At 48.8% G+C, this 27,894-nt stretch overlaps 1 protein-coding gene across 4 annotated transcripts; it reads right to left on the minus strand.

Annotated features, from left to right (window-relative positions):
* Window positions 1-668: 668 nt before the first annotated feature.
* MFSD2A (major facilitator superfamily domain containing 2A) lies at window positions 669-27,739 on the minus strand. Of its 4 annotated transcripts, none has more exons than XM_044668034.1 (14): window positions 27,433-27,739; window positions 24,170-24,295; window positions 16,630-16,754; window positions 11,786-11,909; window positions 10,583-10,661; window positions 10,141-10,292; window positions 7,664-7,754; window positions 6,693-6,814; window positions 6,405-6,488; window positions 4,839-4,922; window positions 4,291-4,403; window positions 2,973-3,116; window positions 2,644-2,820; window positions 669-1,220 (listed from the first exon to the last, which is right to left on the minus strand). In XM_044668034.1, exons 1-14 carry the CDS (start codon window positions 27,520-27,522, stop codon window positions 1,157-1,159), a joined length of 1,575 nt encoding a protein of 524 aa, XP_044523969.1. In that variant the 5' UTR covers window positions 27,523-27,739; the 3' UTR covers window positions 669-1,156. The 4 variants fall into 4 exon arrangements, with proteins under 4 accessions (XP_044523969.1, XP_044523970.1, XP_044523971.1 ...); XM_044668035.1 differs by having other exon boundaries at window positions 24,170-24,287; window positions 27,416-27,739; XM_044668036.1 differs by having other exon boundaries at window positions 16,630-16,750; window positions 24,166-24,287; window positions 27,416-27,739.
* Between the last annotated feature and the right edge of the window lie 155 nt (window positions 27,740-27,894).

Genomic DNA, 27,894 nt, shown 5'->3' on the forward strand with positions numbered 1-27,894 from the left:
CTCTCTTCTCTCCCTCCCTGTCTCTTTCCTTTTCTCTCTCTTCTCCTCTTCTCTCCCTACTTGCCTTCTCTCGATCTCTTTTACTTTCTCCTCTTCCCTCTCTTATTCTCCCCATCCCCCATTCCCCTTCTCTTCCTTCTCTTCCCTACCTACCTTTTTTTATTCTCTCCTTTTCCCTCTTTTGTTCTTTCCTCCTCCCTTTCTTCTCCTCTCTACCTTTTCTCTCTCTCCCTCTCATGTCTTTTATCCCCCCCTCCATCTCTCCTCATCTTCTGTCTCTCACACACCCTCTCTCTCTCCTTCTTCCCCTCCCTCTCTTTTACTCTCCTCCTCCCTCTCTCTTCTCCTTTCTGCCTCTTACTCTTCCCCTCCCAACTTCTTTCTCTCCCTCCTTTCTCTCTCCCCTTTTCCTCTTCCCTGTCTCTTTCCTTTCCCTCTCTCCTCTCTCCTCTTACTTATCTTCTCTTTCAGCCTTTCTCTTACTTTCTCCTCCTCCTCCTCCCTCTCTCCTCTCCCTACCTTTACTCTCTTTCCCCCTTCCCATCTCCTTTCTCTTTCTCCCTCTCTGCACCCTCCTGACTCCCTCTCAGAATCTAGGCTATTATACAGGGCAATGTGAGACCAAATTATAAAAGAATACCAAAAGAAGCAAGTCTGAAAATCTGTTACCATTTATCCAACTTTTTTATGTAAATTAATAATATTAATAGCACCGAGGCAGCTAGTTTTTCAAACAGACATATACAAATAGAAGAACATTTCATATGTACACAGTCATTAAGTTATTAATTAGGTTCTTTATAAAACTTCTTTCTACATTAGTGTCTGGGGTCCCAGGGCAGGATCAGTCTCTGGGTAGTCGCAGTCACAGCCCCACTGGGGCTGATCAGTCTGGCTGGGGGCTTCTTCCTTTGGAGAGAGGGCCCAGCTCTGGGAGTGCTGGTGAGCAGCAAGTGCATTCAGTAGTCTCTGTAGTGTTCACTCCTTGTCTTTTAGAGGCCCCCAGGGGCCTAGAGACCAGATGAGCTCCTAGGGTGGCCTGGTTACAGATGGGCCTGATTTTTGGCCCTGAGTTCATGTTCTTGGCCTGGGCCAGTAGGGCTCCCGAGGGAACCTGAAGGAGCAGGATGTGGGCCTTGGGCACCATGACGTGCTCCTAGAGGATGCTGGCCAATTCTGTAGAGTCCGTGTCAGAACACCCTGAGCTTCCTGCTTCTTCCCTGTATGACCAGGAAAAGACAATGAGGTGAGGATTCATAGGAAACATCCCTGATATCCCTGGCTCCACCTTTCCTTCTAAGAGAGATGTTCTTGGCCAAGAAGGCTGGCCCCAGACAGGAGCCTGAGTCTCAGCAAGTGTCGTGTGTGTGTGTGTGTGTGTGTGTGTGTGTGTGTGTGTGTGTGTGTGTGTGTGTAGAATATTTGTTCCCTTGGGAATAGCCTTGTCTGGCACATTCTATTCTCCAGCCAGACACAACTACTCTTTATTCGTCAGTGCCCAGCATTCTCTTTCTGTGTCCACTCAGCTCTCAGTATCCAGAATGTCCTCTTACTTCTTGACATCTCTTGGTTTCCAGACATTCCTTTGAGCCCAACTCAAGTGCTCTCTCTTCCAGGAAGACTGCCTGGATTTCTTTTGGCACCTCAGGACTGTCTTCCTCTGATATCATATATCCCTCTGTATTTCTCTAATCATATAACACGGTACAACACAATTAGCTTCTTGGTGTCTTATCCTCCCGCTGGATTGTAAGTTCCATGAGGATAGAGGCCATGTCCCTAAATATGGTTCTTCTCTAATGCTCTGAGAGGAAATACTTCAAGTTTTGTTGAGCATGGGAAGATTTGAACTGATACAAATTGAAATCAGCAGACCCTCATCTGTCAAATGAGCTGGAGAAGGAAATGGCCAACCACGCTAGTATCTTTGCCAAGAAAACCCCAAAAGGGGTCAAGAAGAGTTGGACACGACTGAAATGAATGAACAACAACAACAAAAACAAGGCTTCTCTCTCTGGTGAGGACCATATTAATAAAATGGAAGTGATGGGACAGCTGGGAAGCACAATGGAGAGAGTTCTGGGCCTAAAGACAGGAGGACCTGAGTTCAAATCTGGATGGATTCACACACTTCCTAGCTGCGTGACCCTGGGCAAATCACTTCCCCCCATTTGTCTAGCTCTTGCCCTTCTATTTTACAGTTGTTATAAAGAGAAAGCAAAGGTTTAAAGAAAAAAAGAAAGAAAATGGAGTTGATGTAAAAACAAAAGGTATTGGCAAAACTAAAAAATAAATATTTGTTTAATTTTAGCAAAAATGGTAAAACAGAATGCTCTAATAGAAAGGGCTTTGGAATTGGAATCGAGAAACCTATATTCAAACTGTGGTTTTGGCTCTGAAAAGCTGCGGGGCCATGAGCAGTGCATTTTCTTCTTTTTGAACCTCAATTTGCTCATTTATAAAATGGGGATAAGAATCCTTACAACTACCAACCTCACAGGGATTTTGTGGGAAAGGAGCTTTGGAAACCTTTGAGTGCTAGAACAATAGATGCTCTTATTCTTCTCTTTAGATGGCCTCTAGCCACCCTGACCCTCCCATGGCTGAGCGAGGGCCACCTGCCAGCTCAATTCAGACTCTTACCTGAGCACCTGCAAGGCCTTTTTGTTCTCCCGACGTTTCTCCTCATCGATGGGATACAGCTTGAAGAGAAACAAACCCAAAAGGATGAGGCCAATGGGGACAACAGTCACCAGAATCTTCAGAGTGAACTTAACAGCCTCTGGCTGGGAGCAGCCCCTCGTCAAGTAGCCTGCAAAGCTGGGAGGAAAAGGCCGGAGAGGGGAGAACCAGAGTAAATACTGAGGGCTCCTTTGGCCTTGGTCCCACCTCCAAACTCCCCTCCCCAATGAAGGGAGCCCTACAGGGCCAGGGGAAAAGCCCTAAGCCAGTCGCCCCAGGGACTCACTCACTCAAGGCTGAGTGTGGAGATGCCAAGGGAGACGCCAGATGCAAATTTGGTGAAGAAGACGTAGAAGGAAAAGAAAATGGGTTCATGTCCTCTGGCACCAGGCTGCTTTAGGTGGAAGTCATCAATCACGTCTGGCAGCATGGACCTACAAGGATGATGACCGTGGTGAGAGCAGTGATCCCTCTTCAACATCGATATGAGGTTCAAAAATAATGTCTAGAAACAACTCTGTAAAATCTCCAGGTTGCAGAGTAGGAATCTGAGGCCCAGAGAATGGTTCTGGCCCAAGCTTAACACAGCCAGTAAGTGGCATGGTCAGCTCTTGAACCCAGGACTCCAGATTCCAGCAACTTTTCACTGGATCTAGTCCAAATCTTTTATTTTACAGAAAAGGAAAATGAGACCCATAGAAGGAAAAAGGGGTTTTTTTGGTGGCATGATTAGGAAGCAGAATATTCTTTCCCTATTCAAGTACTGGATGTTACAAATTTGCAGAGTAAGACGTATATGTAGTATTACATGGGTACCAAATGTACCTACCTCAGCCATGATCCAGCTTAGCATCACCCCTCCACCTTACCATCCACCCTCTACACAGACATACACACTCACATATTTAAATATAAATAAATTTAAATATAAAAATAAATAAATATAAGACTCAGGGGGGATCAGATAGCACCATAAGTTTAGAGTTAGAAGGGACCTCAGAGCATTCTCTGGGCCATGACTCTATCCCCCCACTTCTTTTTCACAGGTAAAGAAGCAAAGGCTCTTGGGGATCAATAGAACAATCATTGGTACATGGGTTTAGAACTGGAAAGGCCCTTAGAGATTGTCTAGTCCAGTGGTTCCCAAACTTTTTTGGCCTACTGCCCCCTTTCCAGAAAAAATATTACTTAGCCCCCTGGAAATTAATTTTTGTTTAAATTTTAATAGCAATTAATAGGAAAGATAAATGCACCTGTGGCCATCACTGCCTCCCTGGATCACTGCAGCACCCACCAGGGGGCGGTGGCGCCCACTTTGGGAATCACTGGTCTAGTCTAAACTCCTATTTTATTGAGCCAGAGACCCACATCTGCCACACTTTAACCAAAGCAAAGCCCAAAAAGAGCCCTGCAGCATGGATCTCAGCCAAATTTATCTCCCAAGCCTATGTACGTCAAATGAGGAAGTAATTAAAAGGATGCTGGGAATGTAGCTCATGTGTGGCAAATTTTCCACCTGCACAGGCCCAGAAAAGGTTCAGTGATTGGCTGAAGGCCACAGTTACATTAACTGGCCTCCTTGAGAATCCCCTTGGAATTCTGACTCACCAGGGCAGGAGGAAGGCAGCAGCCACACTGACCCCAGCAGCCACTGCTACCACGTAGGTGACGATCAGGTTACTCTCCATCAGAGCGACCAAGATGAGGAAGGGAACAGCTGACTGTGGGGTGTGGACAAAGCCAGGGTCAGTAAGTACAGCTGCCCCCACCACACACACACACACACACACACACACACACACACACACACACCCCAGCCCAGCCCAGCACCCACCCACCTCCTCCACTCTGCACATTCTGCTCCCCATGCGTGGAATGTTCTCTCCTTGTTCTTCCCCCACTGAGGTCCTACACATTTTTTTTAAACCCTGACTTTTCTCTCTTAGTTAACAACTCAAAGACAGAAGGGCAAGGGCTGGGCAAATGGAGCTAAGTAATTTGCCCAGGGTCACATAGCTAGGAAGTGGCTGAGGCTGGATTCGAACCTGTGTCCTCTCCCTATTCTTAACAGCCCAGCCAGCTTCCACCTCCACTAGGCAGGCAGCCTACTCTGCTCCCTTTCACACAATAAGGCCTTCCCTCAGACACTCACTTACCGAGATCCCGAGGTATACAGCCGTCTTCTTCCCAAACCGAGTCAGGAACCATTGCCAGATGGGGATGGTGAGGGTGGCCGAGAGCTGGAATGGGGGGAAGAACAAGAACAGGGTGAACTCAGGGCACCTCCAGAAGCACAAATGCATGTGCTCTTGGAGAAGGAAGGCAGGCCAGCCAGGAGAGATGTGGGGCCTCCCCTGGGTTGGGAGAAGGCAGGGTCCAGGCCAATAAGAATTCCAGCTCACTCTCCTAGAGCACTTTATGGTTCAGAATTCCCTATGGGAGATAGGTAGTACAGGTCCCATTTTACAGCTGAGAAAACTGAGACCCAAAGAGGGGAAGGAGCTGGCCTAAAGCCACATACATAGCCAATATGTACCAGAGCCAGGATTCAAACCTAGGTCTCCTCTGATTGGATTGAAGACAGGGACTGCATGCTCTATTCCATCCTTTATCTCCAGGAATAAACACAGGCGCTTGCTGTCTGCCATATTACCTACATTTTACTATTGCTTGAATTTTCCAAAAGAAACAGACTGGAGGAATTGTGTGTGTGGCCAGCGGGAGAGTATGATAGCCCATCATCACCATATAATCTAGTGGCTAAACCAAGAACGTGTATTTGTCCTCTACTCTCAAATATGCCCCCAAGGAGAGGATCCACCTCCATATTCCCCGAGAGTGCTGGGGCCCCTGCATGAAGCAGGGCCTGGAGCTCAGACACTCACTGCCTGGGTGACCTTGGCCAGTCGCCTCCTCTTCTTAGCCTCTGTTTCTCTGGTCATAAAATGGGTTAACACTACCTACGCGTGACATCCCAGGAATATCACGAGGAAAACCAAAATAAAACATCTTGTAAACTTTAAAGTCCCACAGAAACAAGAATAAAGATTCTGACCCATCTGGGTGCCTTTTCCCAGCTCTCGACCCATCCCAGATCACTGGCCCTAAGACACGGATGGGCCCTCAGACACACCCACCCACAGATAGACACAGACAGACAGACACACTCACAGACAGACACAGGCAGAGAGACACAGACACACACACACACACACACACTCACAGACGCAGACACACAGACACAGACATACTCACAGATAGACTCAGACAGACACAGAAAGAGACAGATGGACAGATAAGCACACACAGAGACACACACTCACAGACAAAAATACACAGACACAGATATACTCACAGACAGAAACAGATGGACAGACACACACAGTCACAGACAAAGACGAACAGATACACACAGAGACACATGCTCACAGACAGACACACAGATGGACAGACACAGACAAATACACACTCTCTCTCTCACACACACACACATGCACGCATGCACGCACATGCATGCATGGAGGAGTGTTTTTCTCATTCCCACCTCAGCCTGCCTGCTAGAAGCAAGAATAAAGAATTCCCTGTTCTCTCCTCCTCGGGGCCCCTGCCCCCCTCCAGGCCTGCCCACCAGCCCCAGCCAGCTCTCCTCCTCCCCACCCCCCACCCCCTTCCCCCAGTCCTGGCCTGGCTCTCCCCGTGGCACCCCTGTGTGTGGGACCCACCATGATGGCCAGGAGCAGATTCTGAAACTCATTCCGGAAGCCCAGGGTATAGGTGCAGAATAAAGCAAAGTTTCCTTCTACCAGCTGGGATGGGAGAGAAAGACAACCTGAGTAATGAGCCCTTCCTTTCCCAGTGTCCCAATGCCGCCCACCCCCACAGACCCCTCTCCCCAGGGCTCTGAGCATCTTCAGTCCAACTCTCCTTGTCCCTCCTAGAGTAGGCCCTGGGGACCCCACGTTCTGGTCACTCCTCCCTTCCTCCCGTCGCCCCTCTTCCCATGGTCTTACCATGAAGGCTAGGGAAGTGAACAAAAAGCCAGCGATGAGCTTGATATAGGGGCCGTGGTTCATGACCAGTCGGAGCCCCTGGAAAAAAGAAGGGGGCTGCTCCTGCTTCTTCTCACAGGGCTCTGTGGGCCAAAGAAGAGAATGGAAGATCATGAAAGGAGGTGGGGGATAAACAATGAGCCCTAGGCCTCCATCCCCATTCACAGTCTCAAGCCCTCTGGGGATGGCCCCCAGAGGAGGTCCTGCTAATACCTGCCCCTGAGGGCCAAGGGTACTGGGGAGAGGCTTCCCTTCCTTTGCTGAGGAGGAAGGAAGGAAGTCAGCCAGGCCCCATTTTCTCTGTATCACTGCCTTGGCAGCACTGACCCATACCTCCAAGCAAAAAGCTGCCTGGGCAAGACGGAAGGGCTTGGGAAATGAGCCCTCAGAGGAACCAGATCTAAAGCTCTCATCTTCTCCCCAAATTTGGTGGGGGTCTAGAAGCCATAGGAAAGGAGTAATAAGACCAGACCAGACTAGGGGCTCAAATCTGGGCTAAGGAGTAGGGGTACAGGGGAGGGAAGTGGTAAAGGAGAGCATTCTCTAAGATTCTAGAACTTTGGGGTTAGAAAAGACCCCAAAACGTAGAGCTAGCAGTCATCTTAGATCAGCTAATCCCAGTTTAAAAATGAGGAAACTGAGGCCAAGGGGAGAAGTGAGTTGCCCAGAATCAGCAAGGTAATTACAAAGCCAAGTCCTGATCTTAGACACCTTCTAACCCAATTCCCTAAATTTATAATGGTAAAATTGAGACCAATAGAAGGGAGGAAATTAGGCCCAGTCACAACAGAATTAATGACAGGGGCTAGGCATGGATCTTTAGTCTGGTCTGGGTTCAGTACTTGGGCTCCCAGTGATGGAGGGCCCCAGACACTGACCTTTCCTCCCCTCATCCCCTCTTGGGGCCTCTCTCCATAGCCCAAGACTCTCACCTCTGTGCTCCTGCACACCCAGGGATAAGATGACCGCACAGAGGACATAGATGGAGGCGATGACCCCCGCCGCCAGCATGTAGGCGTTCTTCTGCAAAGGAGAGGAACCATGGAGAGAGGGTGAGGCAGGCCCCTGAGCAAATCAGCACCAAGATCTCTTAGCCCCCTCCAAGCTAAACAAATGATGTTCAATTTCGGAGGCAAAGTATGGGGTAAGAGTGAAGGAGGGAGGTTCTATGGAAGAAATATAAAAAAAAAATAATGAAAGATGGAGGGAGAGAAGAAGGGAAGGATGGAGGAGAAGGACAAGTGAAGTAGAAAGGAGAAGGAGAAGAGGGAGAGGAGGAAAGGAAGGAAGGGATAAAGGATGAAGGAATAGGGAAAAGGAGGGAGAGGGAAGAAAAGGGAGAAGGGGAGAGGGAAGGAGACAGAAGAGGAAGGGTAAAAGGAAGAAGACGGAAAGGAGAAAGGAAGAAGGAAGAGGTGAAGAGAAAAGGGAGAGGAGGAATCAGGAGAATGTGAACAATGGGCTTGCTACTTTAGCAGAATCCATAATATTCTAGAATCCAAAGTAATAAAAAAAATTGAAAAAAATTGCAACAACCAGGGGGCAATTAGGTGGTTCAGTGGATAGAAAGCCAGGTGCAGTGACAGGAGGTCCTGAGTTCAAATCTAGTCTCAGACACTTCCAAGTTGTATGACCCTAGGCAAGTCCCATAACCCACATTGCCTAGTTCTTACTATTCTGCCTTGAAACCAATATATAGTAATGATTCTACAATGGAAGGTAAAGGTTTACTTTTTTTTTTTAAACCCTCACCTTCCATCTTGGAGTCAATACTATGCATATGTATTGGCTCCAAGGCAGAAGAGTGGTAAGGGTAGGCAATGGGGGTCAAGTGACTTGCCCAGGGTCACACAGCTAGGAAGTATCTGAGGCCAGATTTGAACCTGGGACCTCCCATCTGTAGGTCTGGCTCTCAATCCACTGAGCCATCCAGCTGCCCAAGGTAAAGGTTTAAAAAAAGAGAGAGAGAATGGGTTGGGGAAGTTGGTGGCTAAGTGGATGAGACCCATGCCTGGAGGGAGACAAGAGGTCCTGAATTCAAATCTGGCCTCAGACATTTCCTAGGCAAGTAACTTAACCCCCATTGCCTAGCCCTTACCACTCTTCTGCCTTAGAACTAATACACAGTATTGATTCTAAGATGGAAGATTAAGGGTTCAAAAAGAAAAGAAAAGAAATTGCAGCAACCACCTAGACCAATTTGACCAAAAATCCCCTCTCATCAGTAACAGGCCATCCTAATCCTGAGCCAAACCTGATCCAAGTTCTCACCCTGGAGAATCCTTGGCCATGCTGGCCCCCTTCTCCCCTTGGGAGCTCCTCCTGTGGTCTCTGTTTTGGTGAGGGTCCCAGTCCACTGAAATCTTCATTCCCTTTCCAGGTTCTGCAGCTGACTTTCCAGGACTTTACCACCATGTTCCTGCCAAGCACTTTCCAACTCTCTCCTCCTCCACCTTTTCCAGCTCTCTAGTCCATTATAATGTAATGAGCTCCCCATGGCTAGGGACTGCCTTAACTTTTGTTTGTACAGTATATGTATCTCCAGCGCTTAGCGCTGTACCTGGTACCTGGAAAGCACTTAATTAATACTTGGTACCTTGCCAAAGCCCTCAAAGAAGGGCGACCACAGCTACCTCCCCCGAGGCAAGTCTAACCTGAAACCAAACTCTAAGACATCTTCCATTCTTTACTTGAACAAGGCAATCTTGTGCCCCTTGAAACTTCTCTATCTTTTTAGCAGGGACTAGTTGAGGAGAACGTGCACAAGATTTGCAGTCAGAAGTCCTGGGTCCAAATTTCAGCACTGCTTTTTTGAAGAATCACGGCTAGAAGAGCTCTAACTGTAAGACCTTGGACAAGTTATTTCACTCTCATTTGTCCTCTCGGTAGGATGAGGGGATTGGACCAGATGACTTCTAAGGTCTCTGTTAGCTTTAAAGCCTTTGGTTCCATTTTCCCTAGCTGTGATTTTTGCCAGGCAGCATTTCACCATGAGACCTCAGTCTCATCTGTAAAATGGGGATGCCATTGCCACCACCATGCCTCCTCACAAAGTTGGCTTATAACCATAAAGTCTTATACTATATGTTTATACTACAGATGAGCTAGCTCAAATCTGACCTCAAATATTTACTACACATACTACTAGTATGATCTTGGGACAGTCACTTAACCTTGTTTGCCTCAGTTTCCTCATCTGTCAAATGAGCCAGAGAAGGAAATGGCAAAACCACTCCAGTGTCTTTGCCAAAAATACCCCAAATGGGGTCATAAAGAGACAGACACAACTAAAAAGGACCAAACAACAGTGCAGGTGAGCTATGGTAATTGTCAGTTCCACTGACATCCCTGATACCTGGGGCCTCAAGCTAAGCCTTGGATCCTGGGAGAGAGTCTGGGGGGGCCTCACCGTATCAGTCAGGGAGCCGGTACTGTGTGTCTGATTCACTTCCATGAGCACTGGGATGTCAGGATCTTGGATGCAGGGAGTGTCCACTTTGCCCACAATTTGTCCCTGAATGGCAGTGCCCAGCACCGTGCCCAGCACTTCCACAGTCATCCCTATTGGCAATAAATAAATAAGCTAATTAATTAATTAATGAACAAAGGTAGAGAGTTAAAGTCTGTCTTGAAAGCAGGAACCCCATTGGGCAAAGGGCATAGCTGAGACTCTTCCCAGAGCCCATATTTCTCACCCTGCCCTAAAGAAAGGCAGAGAGACGGGACAGATGGCCATGAAAGGGGCAGCTCAGAGCTGACCTGTCCCCACTCCTTTGGGGAAAGGGCATTGAATTGCATGAAGGCTCTTGAGTTTAGGGACAAGAGAGAATGCTAAGGAGAAAAGGACTTACTGTATGCTGTGGCAGAATCCCGTTCACTCTGTTCTGTGCTGATAAACATGGTAAGTGCCGAGTATGGAACATGGAAACACTGGGACGGAAAGAGAAGACCAATCAGTTTCCACTGGGCACCAAGGAGAAGAACTCTAGTCCCTCCTCCACTGAAGGAGGCTTCAGGCAGCACATACTGCCCCAACTGGCCTTCTCTTATCCAAGAGAAACATCCCCTGTCCTTTCAACTGGCCCTTGAAGAGCCTAAATAGCAAGCGCTCTTCTCTTCCTGGCTGTCCTAAGGAGGTGGATGAGCTCCAGCGTGGTGATATCTTTTCTAAGATGCAGTTCCAAGAACTGGCCCAAAACTGCTGATGGGATCCAGCCTCACAGCCAGATGTGGCCTACCCAAGGGAAGAGGAAGGCAGCCATACCAGAAGAGGTGGGCCCCTTGCTTCTCTCCAGAACTCCCTCATTCCAATCTAAGGGAGCCTGCGGCTTCCTCAAACAGGCCAAATGACCTGTGGAAAGACAGCTCAGGTAGCAGAAAGAGTACTGTAGTTCAGTGAACAGAGAACTGGGACTGGAGTTAGGAAGACCTGAGTTCAAATTTGGCCTCAGACTCTTCCTAGCTGTGTGACTCTGGGCAAGTCATTTAACCTCTGATTGCCTGACAAAAAGAACCACCGGAGAAAGAAATGACAAACCACTCTAGTATCCTTGCCAAGAAAACCCCATGGATAACTATGGTCCATGGACACAAAGAGTTGAACATGACTGAACAACAATTGGAACCCCAAAACTTGGGTTCCAATCCTACCACTGCTACTTGCTAATCTGTGTGATTTGGGGGCCAGTTACTCCTCCTTTCTAGACCTCATTTTCTTCTGCACAATGAAGGATATAGACTAGATGATCTTTAAGAGACTTTCTGGGGGCAGCTAGAGTGACTCAGTGGATTGAGAGTCAGACCTAGAAGTGGGAAGTCCTGGGTTCAAATCTGGATTCAGACACTTCCTAGCTATGTTACCCTAGACCTGTCATTTAACCCACATTGCCTAGTCCTCACCACTAAATACATAGTATTGATTCTGAGATGGAAGGTAAGGGTTTTAAAAACCCCCAAACCTTCTGGCTCTAAATCCTAGGAGCCCCCCTAAGCAAGACAAGTCTGGAAAGGAGAGGGGCGGGGGGTCCCCTCTGGGATTCAGGTCACTGACTTACCGTCACCAGTGTCTCAAAGAGGCAATAGAAGACCAGGTACCACAAAGCCTGGTTCCTGGGAAAGTCGGGCACGAACCAGATGAGAAAATAGGCAATGACAGCCAGTGGAGTGGAAAAGATTATCCTTGGGGGAGGAAGCAGGGCAGTTAGTAAGGGGAGTGAGGCCAGAGCAAAGTCCACATATCTCTCCTCCTATTCCATTCCCCTCCCTAACCCCCTTCTTAAACTCAGCATCCCCTCCCTCCCTCTGTTCCTAGAGAAAGGTCAAAAGAGCAGAAGTCCTTCCTCATGCTCATGCACCCTGTGCCCCAGTTCAAGGGGATCTTTTTTCTCTAAAGTCTTACATCCCCGATACCAAGCTAAGGAGGGCACCTGACTAGGCCACCACTGGCTGTGTGACCTTGGGAAATTGAGTTTACCAGCCTGGAGCTCCATTCTCTTCTGCAAAAATGAGAGGCTTGAACTAGAGGGCCTCTAAGGTTTTTTTTTTGTTTTTTTTTTTTTGTTTTTTTTTTCCCCAGTTCAAAATCCTATTATGCTCTTGGCCAGAGTATGGAATGGGGTTTAAGGCTAGATCCTAATCCAGGGTGGGGGTGGGGGTGGGTGAAGAATTCGGGTGTTAGGAAAAAACAAGAAGTTGTATTTATAGAGTGCTTTAAGGTTTACAAAGCACTTTTTCTGTGAAACAACATGGTGTCGGGGAAGAGCCTGAGATTTGGTGACACCACCCCTTTCCCTCTTCTCTTTCTGCAAAACCATCTGTGATATCCCAGTCTGACTGGCCTTAGACCCTCAAGGAAGAACCCGGGGAAGCCCAGGGTTCCTTGGGCTGAGACAACAGGCACTAGCTGAGGGAGAAGGCCTGGATAGTCTAGTTTCTTATTAGGGAGGACTTTGGGAGAAGCACCACCTAGCCAAGGTACAAACGAGAAAGATGTCTTCCAAACTGGGTCCTGCTCATCCGATTCCTCAGTTCCCAAATGAATAAAATTGCTAGGCCATCCCTGCTCTCCCCTGAGGAGATGGACCAATGGGAGGGTAGCCAGCCTAGATCTCCAGGAGCAAGGAGACCAGGATGCGGCAGGCTTATCCTACAGGTAGGTCCTTTCTTTCCTATAGTTCCCAGAAGCACCTGAGGAAAGTTGGGCCTGCCGAAGGAGGAGGGTTCAGTTACTTTCTCACCACATGAAAGCCCAAACTCAATATGGTAGGCAGACAGTTGAGGCTGAGGAGCGGGGACTACTGCTGAGCAAGGAAATTCAGTTAGAGATGGAAATCCCAGAGAACTTGTGGGGCCCTTAAAAACAAGCTCATCAGCCTTCAGCCTTCCAAGGATTTCAATGGCTTAGAGTCAGGGTCTCCAGAAAACTCTTCTGCTCTAGCATTCTAACAATGCTAGATAAATCACTTCTCTCTGAACCTGCTTCCCCACTTGTCAAATCCTTGGCTTTAGAGTTGCGAGATAGCACAGTGCCAGGGTAGAGTGCCAGGTCTGGAGTCTGGGTTCAAATCTGACCTCAGAGACTTCTTAACTGTGAGACCCTGAGTGAGTCACTTAACTCTCATTGCCTAGCCCTTGCCGCTCTTCTGTCTTAAAACTGATACTAAGCAGGTAAGAGTTGGTAAATAAGGCACTTAGAAATCATCTAGTGTCCCTCCCATCCTAGAGATACCCGAGCCTCATAGCCTCCTCTCCTTATTGGTGAGACCTTAGCCTGGCCCCTCACTTCTTTTCCCTCCTGGCTCAACTCATTGTCTGCCTCCACCTCCTGGCCAGCCAGCACCCTCTCCCTACTTTCCAGCTTTCCTTCGTTTGCTGTCCCCCTTCAGGAGAACATGGGCTTCCCAAGGGCAAGAACCCTCTCCCAGGCACCTGCTAAGCAACCCAAGGCCGCCTTTCTATTTCTTCCCCTTCAGTTTACTGTGAAAGAGGCCTTGAGTGGAGAAGGGTCCCCCGGAGATCCCCAGCACAGTCAGCAGGCAGAATGCCCCAGACCCGGGTTCTTCCTCCATTACCTTCCCCCAGGGCCCGTCCACGGCCAGTCACACAGCCAAGGGCATCTGAAGTACCTATTCTGTGCTTTTGTTATCATCATTATTACATGCTTTTTATTAAATGACTCCTGCCACCACCACCATCACCGTTTCTACTGTAGTTACTACTACTACTACTGGTATTGTTGTTACCACTAAAGCTCGCTGCTAGTGTTGCTACTACCACTAGTCACGATGCTATCGTTACTACTACTACTGTAAGTATTGTTACTCCTGTTACTGCTATAACTACGGTGTGTTTGGAATATGTATTCTATCAGCAATGGCTTTTATTAAAATACTAATTTCCCTCATTATGTCAGCCTTCATCATTTTTAATCGTTACACTACTACCAGTTACACTGTCTCTACTGCTACTCTTACCATTGTTACTACTACTACTACCACCGCCGTTACTATTGTTACTCCTACAACTACTACCAGTTACACTGTCACTGGTGCCGCTGTGGCTTTTAAGTACTGTTGCAGGTGCTGAGGTCACAGGGACAGAAGCGACGCGGTTCCTGCCTTGGGGGATTCTCAGTCTACAGAGCAGACGTCCAAGACCATTCAGGGGAGGGGGAGGGCCGGCAGCTGGGCGCCCTGGCTAACCCTGAGAGCCCCGTGGAATCCCTGTTTGGCGGGGAGCGGAGGGCAGCCTCCAGAAGGGGCCCAGCCTGCGGCTCCGGGAGGCTCCCCTCTTTGGGCTTCCGGGGGCCGGGCCGAGCAGGAGAGCTCTCCGGGCCAGAGCCCTGCCAGGCAGCAGTCCCCGGGCTGAGGCTGGCGCTCGCTTCCGCGCTCAGCCTCCGACCCTGCCTTCGCAAGCATACATACAGGCTGACTCCTTCCAGGGATCGGGAGAAAGCCTGGAAGAAGAAGGAGCCTCGGGCAGAGGCAGAGAAGTTTGACTGCGAGTAACCCCTGACCTCGCCCAGCTGGGGGGACCGGCCCCCGGCCACACCCTGCCTGCCCATTGGCTGGGCCGGGTGGGGAGATGCTGCGGGGCAGAGCCACACCCCCTCGTTACCGCCAATCTTGAGACTCTGCCAGGCCGCCTCCGAGCTGGGCTTCCCGGTCTCCCTCCGCCGGGGCCCCCTCCCCAGCCAGGGCCAAGTCGTGAGATCCTGCGATTTCTTGAACTAAAAGGGATCTCCAGGTCATCTAGTCCAGCCCTTTTCTCTTGGAGAACAGTAAAACAAGCTTCCCTCGCGGGCAGTGACTTGTCCAAGGTCCCAAGGCTAAGGAGGGGCCGAGGGGGGGATTTCTGAGGCCAGATCAGACCTCTTGTCTCCCCCTTCCCGGCCCCAGACGGGGCCAGAGCCTAGGAGGACTTGAAGTCGAGGAGGAGGGGGAGGCGGAAGCAGGTGAAGAATGACCGATATAAAAAAAAATAAACGCCCCCAAAGCATTCTCATCCTGGGGAGGGTCTGGATCAAAGACTTTTGGCCTCGGGACCTGGCCCAGAGTTGGGGCAACTGCATGGGAAAGGAAGCCAGGCAAGGGGAGGGAAGGGCTGGCCAGACCTTTGAAGACAGGAGGGCTAGGTGGGGGGTCCCAGGAGTAGGCAGGCGCCCCAGCCCCACCGAGATAGATGGGGAGGGCCGGCTCAACCAAACAGGAGGCACACCCTGTCCCCCCCAAGCAACAGGCAGGATGTCCTGTAGGGAACCAGAACCCCCTGTCCCCCCCCCAACCCATCCGGCAGTCTGTTCATTTTAGGATCACAGGATTTTAAAGCTTGAAAGGATTTTTTAAAAAAGGACTCTAAGTTTTAATCTGGTCCAAACCTCTCTTCTTAGGGAGGGGAAAACTAAGGCCCAAGGACCGGAAATGTTTTGTCCAAAGTCACAAAGGAAGTAAGTCAGGATCTGAACCCAGGCCCTCTGATGCCAAATCCAGGGCTCCTTCTACTATTCTACATCTGTCCAGGCCATCTCCTGGTGCAGGATGCCCATATCCTGTTCTTTGCCACTCCCCTCCTTCCTTCTTCAAACAATCAGGCAATGGATTAAAGTTCTTTCAGAAAATTCCTGGGGGCTCGAGAAACCCTGAAGGCTGCTCTGTTCCTCATCCCCAGGCAGAGACCCCAGCCGCCTAGGATGTTGTTGCATACTAGTGAACAAGCAAAAAGGGCAGGCAGGGTTGGTGAGAAGGGAGAGAACCTGGGCAGAAAGTGGCCTCTTCCCCCAAGCCAAAGCCCTCCTAAGCCAATGAAGAGAACTTAGCAAAATAGATCTCCTCCGCTCCCCATATCGCAGGAGACCAGGGAACTCTGGGGAGAAATTGAGCAGGGCATTTGGGGTCCATCCTTATGGAGGTCAGGAATGCCCCAAGAAGAAGGACAGGGAGACTGGATCTAACACTACTGGGGGTAGACGAGATTTCCCTGGTTGATGCTGGGGTGCATGCCTAGAAAATGAGCCTTAGACTGCTAGCCAAGTAAGCAAGAAAGGAAATCAGTAAGGCCTAAGCCCCGGGCACTGTGCCCAGTCTGCTTGGAAGAGGCCATCCTGGCTAGGCTCCTATGCCAACCACAGGGGAATGACCAGGAGCTCCCTAGGAATAAGCAGAGGGCAGGCCTCAGATTGATAATACAGGAGGTTCTAGCCCAGGGTTACAACAGCCCCTGCTTACGTCAACCCCAGGCCAGCGTCATGTTTCCCGACTCTGAAGCTTGTAACCCTGGAGCTCGGTTCATCAAAACAGGTAACAGGTACATGGGGTTACCCAGCAAGGCTAGAGGCAGTAGGGGAAAGGGCATCAGCCAGAGCAGGTAGGGAAAGAAGACTGTCCAGGGTGTCTCTTCTTACCAGGGCATCAGGCTCCCCAGGCGACTCCAGGAAGATTTGCTGATACAAAATCCAACCAACGGGTCAGTGATGGCATCCCAGGCACGGCCCACAAACAGAATGATGGAAGCAGAGAAGGGGTCTACCTGATGGAAGGTTGGGGGAGAGATGATGAGAAAGGTGAGTTATGAGGCCAAGTGACTACCCTAAGCCCAAGGGTCTCCCCTATAGCAAATAATCTGGGGGCCATCAGAGAAAGCTGGAACAGATCTTAGAGAGAGATCGTTCTCCACCCTTTTTATATTGTGGCCCCATTGTCAGCCTAGAAAAGCCCATAATCCCTATCTGAATCATGTTTTTAAATAGATAAATACAACAAACCACATAGGGTAACAAAGGGAACTAGTCATACTGAACTACAATTTATTAAAATAGTCTTTAAGAAAAAGAGTTCATAGATCTCAGGTTAAGAACCCCTGGTCTAGTCCAATACTCCCATTTTATAGATGGAGAAACTGAGGCTCAGAGGGGAGAGTGACATATTCAAGATCCCAATGGTAGTTTACTTGCTACCTTGACAGACGCCCAGCTTATCCATCTTCTTTGGCCAGTTCTGTCCTGAAGTGCTCACTGACTACAGGAATGGGAACTATGGTAGAGGCTGGGGTTTGAGAGAAGAAGCCTTAGTCTGGTCTTCAGGGAAGAGGATTGGATTTCAAATTCAAAGACCCGAGTTCTAAGTTTACTGAGTCCTTATATTACTGTGGGAAGATCCCACAACCCCTCTAAGCCTCCTTTATTCCCATCTCTAGAGGATCTCTGAGAAGGGCAGCTAGGGGGAGCAGTAGATAGAGTGTTGGACCTGGAATTGGGAAGATCTGAGTTCAAATTTAACCTTACTAGCTTACTTACTGTGTGAACTTGGGAAAGTCACTTAACCTCTGTTTGCCAAGGAAATGGAAATGGCAAACTTCTTTAGTATTTACCAGGAAAAGCTCAAATGGAGTCATGAATGGTTGGACATGACTGAAAAGTTGGACCAACTGAGAAGAAGACACCATGAACTTGGAATCTTTAATTTCACTCATCTCTAACTTCAAGCTGGCATTTCCTTCAATTTATTTAACAAGCTCCTCTTTTTTTATTTTTTTAAACCCTTAAATTCTGTGTATTGGCTTCTAGGTGGAAGAGTGGTAAGGGCTAGGCAATGGGGGTCAAGTGACTTGCCCAGGGTCACACAGCTGGGACGTGGCTGAGGCCAGATCCTTCAATTTATTTAAAAACGTGATTGTTAAATGATTGCTAGTAGGAACCATAATGGGTTATATATGTAGAAAGGGAAGTCATCTTAAAAGTCCCCTTCCCCAGCCTCATAATTTTATAGCTGAGTCCCGAAGAAGTGAAGTGACTAGCTGAATGTCACACAGGGATAAGTAGCAGAGCTGAGGTTCAAATCCAGGTCCAATGATTCCAGATCTAATGAGTAAACAAGCGTTTTTAGAGGGTCTACTATACGCCGGCCCCCGTCAGGCCCTGGGGATACAAAATTTAAAAATTAAACAATCTCTTCCTTTGAAAAGACCTTCAAGGAAAATCTAGCCTTCTTTCTAACATATATTATCAAGGGATTGCTGATAGATGTTTAACAACCAGCTGTCTGGGAGCAGTGGCTAGAGGAAGATGAGGAGGAGAAAGAAAGTATGCAGGACATACTTTAAAAAAAAATTCTTACTTTCTATTCCAATAATAATTCTAGGGTTAGACAAATGAGGTTAAGTGGCTTTCCCGGGGTTCACACAGCTAGGAAGCATCTGAGTCCAGCTTTTTTTTATTTCTAAAAGAATTTATTTTCCCTATTAAATATAATTACAGTTTTTAACATATGTAGAGATGGTAAGCAATTTGATCTGGGCCATATGCGTATTATCATGCATAGCATACTTCCATATTTGAATCCAATATCTCCCAACTCCAGACCTGGCTCTCTATCTGCCACCTAGCTGCCCCAGCAGGACATTTTTTTTTTAAACCCTGACTTTCTGTCTTAGAATCAATACTGTATATTATTGGTTCCGAGGTAGAAGAGCAGTAAGGGCTAGGCAATGGGAAGTTAAGTGACTTGCCCAGGATCACACAGCTAATATATGTCTGGGGCCAGATGTGAACCCAGGACCTCCAGTCTCTATGCCTGGCTCTCAATCTGCTGAGACACCTAGCTGTCATCCCACCCTCAGGACATATTTTTAAGTTTAATCTGCATTACTAACAATTTTTCCATATTTCTTAAATCTAGACAATTGACAATAAGTCAATCCCAGGTTTGTAGAATTTGTTGTTCAGTTGTTTTTAGTTATGTCTGACTCTATATGACCCCATTTGGGGTTTTCTTGGCAGCGACACTGGAGTGGTTTGCCATTTCCTTCTCTAGCTAATTTACAGAGAAGGAAACTCAAGCAAACAGGGTTAAGTCACTTGTCCAGGGTCACAAAACTAAGAAGTGTCTGAAGCCAGATTTGAACTCATCAGGAAGATGAGTTTTCCTGACTCTGGGTCTAGCACTTTATCCACTGTACCACCTATCTCTAAAGGAAAAAAAGGAAAAAAAAAAAGCTCACCTTGGAAATTTAACAATCTGCTTTAAGAGATAGTTTGAGCTGGCTCCAGCACACCCCTGCCCGCTCATATTGACATAGTACTTTGTGGTTAGAAATCCCTTTCACTGAACTGAAATCTCATGTGATCCAAACAGCCTTATAGATGTCGCATTGGGACTAGACCTGGGATTCCATTGGTTCAGAGAATTCCCACCAAAGAACTCCTAAGATCAATGCACAGCGGGCTCGAGCTCTGCAATTTGGTCCTGGGAAGTTGCCTGGGATTTGCTCAGCCTTAAACAGTCAGTGCATATTAATAAGTCTGGTGTTTTCTCTCTGCTCTGCCATAATGTTTCTGCTCTAAACAAAGTAGGCAAAGCAAATATTATCATCCCCATTTTACAGAGCAGAAAACTAAGGCTCAGAATCAGAGACAACCTAAGGACAGATAACCTAAAAGAGGGGAGGTTAGGTATTATATGGTAGGCTTTGCTGAGTTCAAACCCTGGATCCGTTTCTTTACTAACTGTATGACCTTAGGCAAGTCATGTCTGGACCTCAGACACTTATCTATAAAATTAGGGAGTTGGCCTCTGAGATTCCTTCCAGTACTTTCTCCTCTGATCTGCTTGCACATGAACCTTAAGAAGCTTTCTGACTCTGCCAACACCTTAGGGCACATTTCTGAAATGATTATATGGAATTCTGTGGGTTGCAAAGCACTTTCCTCACACAAGCCAGGAGAGGTGGGTGGCATGAGAGGTAGGTATTTCTTCAAAGAGTCAAGAAAAGTAGAAGAGAAGGGAATTAGAGTTGTTCGGTCGTTTTCTGTCATGTCTGACTCTTCATGACCATATTTAGGGTTTTCCTTGGCAAAGATATCGGAATGGTTTGCCATTTCCTTCTCCAGCTCACTTTATAGAGGAGGAAATGGAGACATACAGGGGAAAGTGACTTGCCCAGGGTCACACAACTAGTAAGTTTCTGAGGTCAGATTTGAACTCAGGAAGAGAAATCTTCCTGACTCCAGGCTTGACACTCTATCCACTCTGCAGAGAAGAGAATAATCGTATATATAGCACCTACTATGTGCTAAGTAGATTACAAATATTATCCCATTTGATCATTACAACCCTGGGAAATAAGTGGTATTATTATCCCCATTTTAAAGATAAGAGGCAGACAGAAGTCAGGAAATGTGTTCAGGGTCACACTGCTAGCAAATGTCTGACGTGACCCCAGATCTTTCTAACTCCAGACCTGATCAAGGTCCAGTGCCTTCAACTGGTTTCTCCCCTCCAAAGCACCACAGTCTACAAACCAGTGTAACCTTTCTAAAAAAGAATTTGAGGGCAGCTAGGTTGCTCAGTGGATAGAGAGCCAGGCCTAGAGATGGGAGGTCCTGGTTTCAAATCTGGCCTCAGAGACTTCCTAGGTATGTGACCCTGGGCAAGTCACTTAACCCCTCTTGCCTAGCCTTTACTGCTCTTCTGCCTTAGAACCAATACTTTAGTGTGGCTTCTAAGGCAGAAGGTAAGGGTTTATTTTAGAAAGTTAAAAAAAAAAGAACTTGGAACTCATCAACTCTGTAAAATTAAAAAATTAAAATTAAAATTAAAAAAAAAATCTTCAATAGTTCCCTACTGCCTAGTGTTCAAGGTTTTCCATTACTTGGTCCCACCTTAGCTGTCTTCTCAAGGAGAATACAACACACCTAGCATATAGAACCATTTGAGAAAAGCTTATCAACACTTGACTGAAAATACAAACTATACCTCGAACTCCAGCCAGGCTGACTGGTCCTCACTGTCTGAGCATGCACACCACATTCCCTGCTCATTCCAGGCTTTGGCTCTCAGACTTAACCCCTTCTTCATCATCCTCTAAGATCACATGCTCTCCAAAGTCCAACTCAACCTACCTGTCTGCCCTCTTCTAGTTCTCATCGTCAGGGCCTAACCCTAGTGACATTGGGATGTAGGGGACAAAGTCCTGGAGCTGAAGTCAGGAGTCCTGGTTTCAAGTCCTAATTAGCTAAGTGATCTTGGATAAATCACTTCCTTCTCTGAGCCTGAATTTCTTCATCTGGAAAAAATAATCCTTCCACCACCTCCATCACAACATTGAAACCCTTAAAAAAATGAATTCCTAAGAAAACCACATCATAGAAATGGGAGTTTTCCTGACTATAATTATAGTAATTATAATGAGGTTTTTCTCTTTCCCACTGGACTGTTCCTGCACAGGAGTAACCATTTCTTATACTTTACTGACAGTATGAGAAAAGTCCTGATGTGAGAATTCTCTGAATGGGTGTGGAAATTCTCCATATCGCAGGTATGGGAATTCCCTCTTTGGATGTGGATCTTGAGGAACTCCCTCCAACAGCCACTCAACACTCCACTGGCTGGGGCAACAGAGGTACACAAAAGAGCCAGTTATGGCCCTCAGAGGCTAGGAGATCACCCTAGGCTTGGAATTCCTCCTCCCATCATCCTTCTCTGTCAGAGGCTTAACTGGCCGTTAAAAGTCAGCTTGTACTCTTCTGGTGGTGGCAAAGAATTAAAAATTGAAGGGATGTCCATCCATTGGGGAATGGCTAAACAAACTGTGGTACATGTTGGTGATGGAAGCCTATTGTGCTGTAAGAAATGATAAGCAGGATAATTTCAGAAAAAAAAAACTAGAAAGATCTGCGGAAACGGATGCAGAGTGAAATAAGCAGAACCAGGAGAACATTGTACACAGCAACAGCAATATTGAAAACTTGGCTACTCTCAGCAATGCGATGATCTGGGACAATCCTGAAAGACTTATGGTGGGGAATGTTAAATTACTGTAGCAAATGGAGTGGTCATAACCCCCTCCCTCTCCTAGCACTTGGTAGAGGTGTCTCTGACCAAGGCTCAGTCTTGCCTTTCTCACCATTTGTGTAAACATCTGATTGCCTCCTGAAGTTCAAAATTGAATTGTTGAGTTATGAACTGCTTGAGGACAGGAACCTAATCTTTCTGTTTCTCTTCCCCTGTTGTTCAGTCCTTCAGTTGTGTCCAACTCTTCATGATCTCATGGACCATAGCTATTCCTGAGGTTTTCTTGGCAGATACTGGAGTGGTTCACCATATCCTTCTCCAGCAGATCTTTTTGTCAGGCAATTGGATATTAAGTGACTTGCCCAGGGTCACACAGCTTAGGAAGTGTCTAAAGCTGTATTTGAACCCTGGTCTTCCTGACTCCAGGACTGGTGCTCTATTCCCTGAGCCTAGCTATCTTCTTGTCCCTCCCCTAGGGGTTTAATAAATCTTTGCTGAATTGACTTCAGCTTCCCCTCTCTCGGTCTTGGTTTCCCTTCTGAAACACAGACCCACAAGTCACTGAAAAGAAGGTGTTTTTAAGCATTTATTATTTGCCCTTTCAGTGGGGTTTCTGAAAGAGAGGTCCCTGTGGCTTTCTCTGCTTGAGAAAAAGGGTCAGTCCCCCCATCAAGCAATGTCCCTTCTCCTTCTGGGCAAATCAGTTCAGTCTCACATTCTGCCTTTCCTCAGAAGAATAAGCAAAGTCTTCCCAGAAGAGGCAGTGCCCCCTGCCAGAAGCATGGAGGATGGGCTAGGTTGGACCTGGCACCAAACTCATCCTGGATGGGATCAGCCACTGTTGCCCTCTTAGAGTTTCAGTGCTCCAGTTCCCAGCCTCCCCCCCACCCACATCTCCTGTGGTAACAATGAGGGGAAAAGGGTCAGACTCAGCCCTCCCCATCAGCTAACAACCACTCCCTGAAAACCCCATGCCAAGGCCCCTGCTTGCCCCTAAGCCAGGGACATGGTGTGCCCATCTCTTCTTGGAACAAATCGGCCAACCACTACCAACAGGCAGGCTTCCCCCTGCTGACCCCCACCTCATCAGGCCCAAACTTCTTCCTGTTCCCTTATATTCCCTCCTTCCTTTCACCAATTGCAAAGGGAGGGAGAAAGCATTCTGAATCTTCCCTTCTCTCCCCACCTCCACCTCCAACTTCATCTATGTCTGCCTTTGGAACACGGATAACCCAGGCCCAGGGAGTCTTCTCTTAAATTATTTTTGAAGGGATAGGGCCTTCCAATTGCCAAGCAGCTAGGAGTCAGAAAGACCTGAGTTTGAATCCTACCTCAGATATTAACTATGTGACCCCAGGAAAGTCACTTTACCCTTCTCAGCCTCACTATCCCTATCTTTAAAATGGGGACAAATTTTTTTCCCTAAAAACAAATAAATAAATAAACGAGCCAATAATAAAAACAAACACTTCCCTTAAAAAAATAAATAAATAAATGGAGGCAATAAGAGCACAAACCCCCCAAGGTTGTTGTGAGAACAAATGACATAACATATGTACAGAGCTTTGCAATCTTCAAGCTCTATTTACATCATTAAATCAGAAGACCACTCTATCAATGACCGGCTTTATGAACTTAAGAAACTCAAAGGCTTTGGGCCTTGTTTCCCCATCTGTCAGTAGACTTGGAACATCTCAGACTAAGCAATCTGGGCGTATAGACCAGGGGTCGGCAACCTTTTTGGCTGTGAGAGCCATAAAAGCCACATTTTTTAAAATGTAATTTCGTGAGAGCCGTACAGTGCTCACAGTGCGCGCTCCTGTAACAGCGCCTGAAAAAAAAATGGACTTTATGGCTCCTGCAGAAAGAGCCATACGTTGCCGGCCCCTGGTATAGACCCTCCCAGCTCTGACATTCTGTATTCTAAGCTCCTTCCTAGTGCTAACATCACAATCTCAGGTCCTTCTCAAATCCACCATCCTGTGGTCTCAGGTCCTTTCCAGCTCTCACATTCCATGGTCTCAGCTCTCTCCCACTCTGACATTCTATGGCTCTATAACCTTCAGAGGAAAGGAGTAGGGAAAGAGAGAGGGGAGGGGAGGCCCATACCCTGGCATACAGGATGCCCAGAAACAGCCTAGAACTAGTACTTACCTGAGCCACATCCAGCAGGTAAATCTGGAGGAAGAAGCCCAGAGCACAGCCAGTGATCTGGTAGGGAGCGCCCCCCACAGCATAGCAGAGCTTATTGCAGATGGTCAGCTGCTTGGTCCTACCCTTCTGTAGAGACAGGAAGCAGTTCAATGGGGGTTTGTCCAGCAAGTCCCCATGGGAGCAGATAGTCCCAGTTCCCCCACTGTCAGGGCCAACAAGCTCCCTTTTCAGGGTCCCTCCCCCAATCCAATAGGCTCCCTGGTTTTCCATCCCCTCCCTTCTCCCACTCACAGCCAGGCCACTCCTCACTTCAAGGAGAAACAAGAAATGTTCCTTTTTGGAGCTTGGGGGCAGGGAGAAGAGGAATGGCAAATAAAAGGAAAAGAGGTGGGAAGGAAAGAGCTGTGCCTTTTGCCTATCTCCATCTCCACCTCCAAGCTGGACCTTCAACTTTGGGGTTAGCCTAGGACCTCTTCTCCCCTTTACTTCCCACTCCCAGACCAAGGACAGTCTCTAATCAGAGGAAGACACTTTAGGGAATAAGGAAAACAGAGCAGGTTTCAGCAGCTCAACCAGTCCCTTGCCTAGCACTGCCACAACCTGAAAATCTTCTCCGAGGCATCTGGGACCTGGGCCCAACTCTGCCCCCACCCACCTACCCAGGACCAGGTCTCACTCACCCTCCTCTGGAATAGACCTATCTGTAAGGGCTGAGGAGAAGCCTGGCCTAGGGGCTCAGCCCTCTAAGCCTAGGCCTACAGCTGCTTCCTTCCATCTGGGTCGATCAAGGTCTCCAGGGCTCTTGGAGGGGGAGGGGGATTGGGCTGCTGCCTAAGAAGGCAAATCCACCCCTAGACTCCAGGATCCTCCAGGCCCCAAGAACTTCATTTTGCCTGGTGGAGGGTAGAGAGTTCCCCAGAATGCTCTCTAGACCACTGGCAAGTGGTCATTAAGAACTGGCCCCAGTGCTAGGAGCCTCAGCACAGACCTCGAGCTATCCTGATATCTTCTGGTCGCCTTCAGAAAGATTAGGCTTCTCTGCTAGAAGTTCCAGGATAAACTATGGATGTCCCATATCCTCGGTGAGCACTCACTAAAGACTCCTTGAACCAAATGACATTGGGCTCTTTCTCTGCCGAGCCAGGAAGGCTAACCGGCTTAAAAACCTGAATTCCGCAGCCAGCTCAGCCAATAACTTGCATTCTGGTCTGTGGGTAGGTTACTTCCTATCCCTGGGCCTCAGTTTCTTCCTCTGCTAAATGGACTGAATAGCCTACATATTGACTGTATGAGAGAAGGAATGGCTTGACTAAATTCTCTTTCGCTTGGCCTAGGGCACAGTAGGTATACATTTAATAAACTTGAACTGCTCATTGGCAAAGTCTCTTCCTAAATTCTGAAAGGGGAGGGGGAGAATGCCGAGACCAGAGGGGGAGAAAACTAGGATTACTCATCGTGGGCAGACTAACAGCTGAAATGGGAGCCCTTCAGAGGAGCAATTAATCAAATTAAAAGGTAAAGATTCATCTCGGAATTCCAGGCGCAGCTTCTCTGCTAGACGGCCCAGGCAGTAGGAAAGAAGGAGGAGAGGTCCTGCCTAAGACCCCCTACCCCAGCAACCGAGGCTGCAAGTATCTCCCAGAATGGAGGGGGGAAGGGACTGGAGAAGGCCCAGGGGCAGACAAGAGACAGATGCCCTGCCTAGCCCAAGCCGATGCACAGTAGTCTGCTTCTAAAATTAATTCAAGAGCCCCAGGAATGGGCGGGGACAGGGAGTGGTGGGAGCACCACCCAGCCCGGACAAGAGAGGGGGGCAAGAGGCAAGAGGAGGCAACCTCAGGGACTGAGCTTCTTGGCTCTGGCCTGTATGTCCCAGCCACCGGGATGGAGCAGGACTGTGTGTCCCAACGGTCCGGCCTCTGCAAAACCCGAAACTTTGCTAGGACACAGATAGGAGCAGGCGAGAGCCAGAGCAACCTCCCAGCAGCACCTCCACCCCCAGCCAGATGGAGTCGGGGAAGCAGGGCGGCTTGCAGAACTAAAACCTTCCCCTCCATCTCTATGTCTCCATCGGTCCGCTGTGTTCTGCTCTTCTGAGCAGGCTCAGCCTTGTCCCCTTTAAGAACGGCGCCTCGGTTCCCATGAATGAACCAGAGGGGAAAGTTCGGCTCAGAAGGGAAGGCCGGGTCCCGGAGTCCAGGAGTTCCGAGGCCCGGTCCCGGACGCGAAGTGGGTAGCTAGCTATGGGATCTCAGGGAGCCGGGGAACCGGGAAACACGGCCGGATGAGGCATAGCAGAGTCACTCACTAACTACCACGTGGAGCTGGCAGCGAATGGGCCAGGCTATTCAAGAAGAGAGAGGAAGGAGGGTGGGGGAGGGAGTGGGGCTGTTTGCCTGCTCCAGCCCCCAGCTCCACCTGAGTTGGAGCGAAACCTGTACCCCCAACCTGACGCCACCTTAGCGGCCCCCTTCCCTCCGCCTCTCCCACTCCCCAACCCCCCAGTGACCCTATCAACCCTGGGTCTCCAGAGAGAACACTGTCCCCTGCGGGACCCTTTCACTAATCATTCTTCCCATTGGGCCGGACTCTTATCCTCTCTAACCCCTGCCCCAGCTCACTCACTTGCCGAAACCAACCCCGCCCGACCCCCTCCCCTAGAAATCCACGGAAGAGCTGAGGACTTTCTCCGCATCCCTGGTCCGGGGATGGAACCTGCCCTCCGCCCCGTGCTGGCCCTAAGCTTTGCCAACTCTGTGCCCCGACCCGGAGATTTCCTCTCCCAGCCCTCCCCATCTTCACTAGCCCTATGCCTTCTACCTGTGCTCCTCCACAACCTCAAGAGGATCCCCTTTCTCTCAATTTTTCTTCTCCCCGTACCTAAATTTATTCCACCTCACCACATACACTCTTCTCCGGGATCCACAGCCGCCGCCACCTGCTCCCCCTTTTCTAACTAAACCCCTCCCTCCCCCAGTGCTGTCTTGTCCCCAATTCTCTCAGCAGTTCTGCGTCCCGAGACGCTGCTCCCCAGACCCAAGACTCCCCATCCTACAGCCTCCAGGCTCCCCCTTATAACCCTTTCGTCATCTCTGTTCCTCGTATGTCCCCTTTCCCCAGTATGTGCCCCCTCTTATTGCGCCCTCGTACCCCTCCAGTCATTTGCCATCCCCCGACCTGTGATCCTCCAACCCTGAGCCGCCGCCATCCTTGCCCCCTTCCCTCAACGCCATCCTACTCCTCCACTTCGCCCTTCTTCTCACCTGAGTCCGGCCGTTCTCCTCGCCACGGAGGATGCTGGGGGGTAGCAGCCCAGCGGCTGAACCGCTTTCTGCGCCCTCGCCTTTGGCCATGGCCGGGATCGGAGCAGAACTTGGGTGCCTGAGGCTGCTCTTGGCTTTGAATGAAAACGCCGGGGAAAGCAAAGCGCCAGGCGGCTGAGCCGGCAAAGAGCTGTCTGCCCGCCCGCTTTCTTTCTTTCTTTTTTTTTCTCCCTGCTTCTGTGTGTCTCTGTGTATGTGTGTGTATGCGTGTGCTTCCCCAGCCCGCCTCCCTTCGGTCCTTTCTAGACTTTCCCTCCTCCGCCTCCTCCTCCCTCCTTAAGGACCTGCCTCGCAGGTCCGCCCCCTGTCAATCACCAGGTTCTGCCCCTGGCCCCGCCCCGGGCACTCTCCCGACTTTCCGAGATGCCTACAGCTCCCGAATCTCCAGCAGTGCCCACAGCT

The sequence above is a fragment of the Gracilinanus agilis genome, chromosome 3 (genome assembly GCF_016433145.1).
Source record: "Gracilinanus agilis isolate LMUSP501 chromosome 3, AgileGrace, whole genome shotgun sequence".
NCBI classification, from domain to species: domain Eukaryota; kingdom Metazoa; phylum Chordata; class Mammalia; order Didelphimorphia; family Didelphidae; genus Gracilinanus; species Gracilinanus agilis.

What these genes read in the sequence shown, in the direction of transcription:
- MFSD2A (XM_044668035.1), bottom strand. Translation starts at nt 27,522, where the DNA reads ATGGCCAAAGGCGAGGGCGCAGAAAGCGGTTCAGCCGCTGGGCTGCTA. An exon ending in CTGGGGAGCCTGATGCCCTG is followed by an intron (nt 11,910 to 16,629) that starts GTAAGAAGAGAC and finishes TCCTCCCCCAAG; the next exon opens with GATAATCTTTTCCACTCCAC. An exon ending in AAGGCCTTGCAGGTGCTCAG is followed by an intron (nt 1,221 to 2,643) that starts GTAAGAGTCTGA and finishes CTGGTCATACAG; the next exon opens with GGAAGAAGCAGGAAGCTCAG.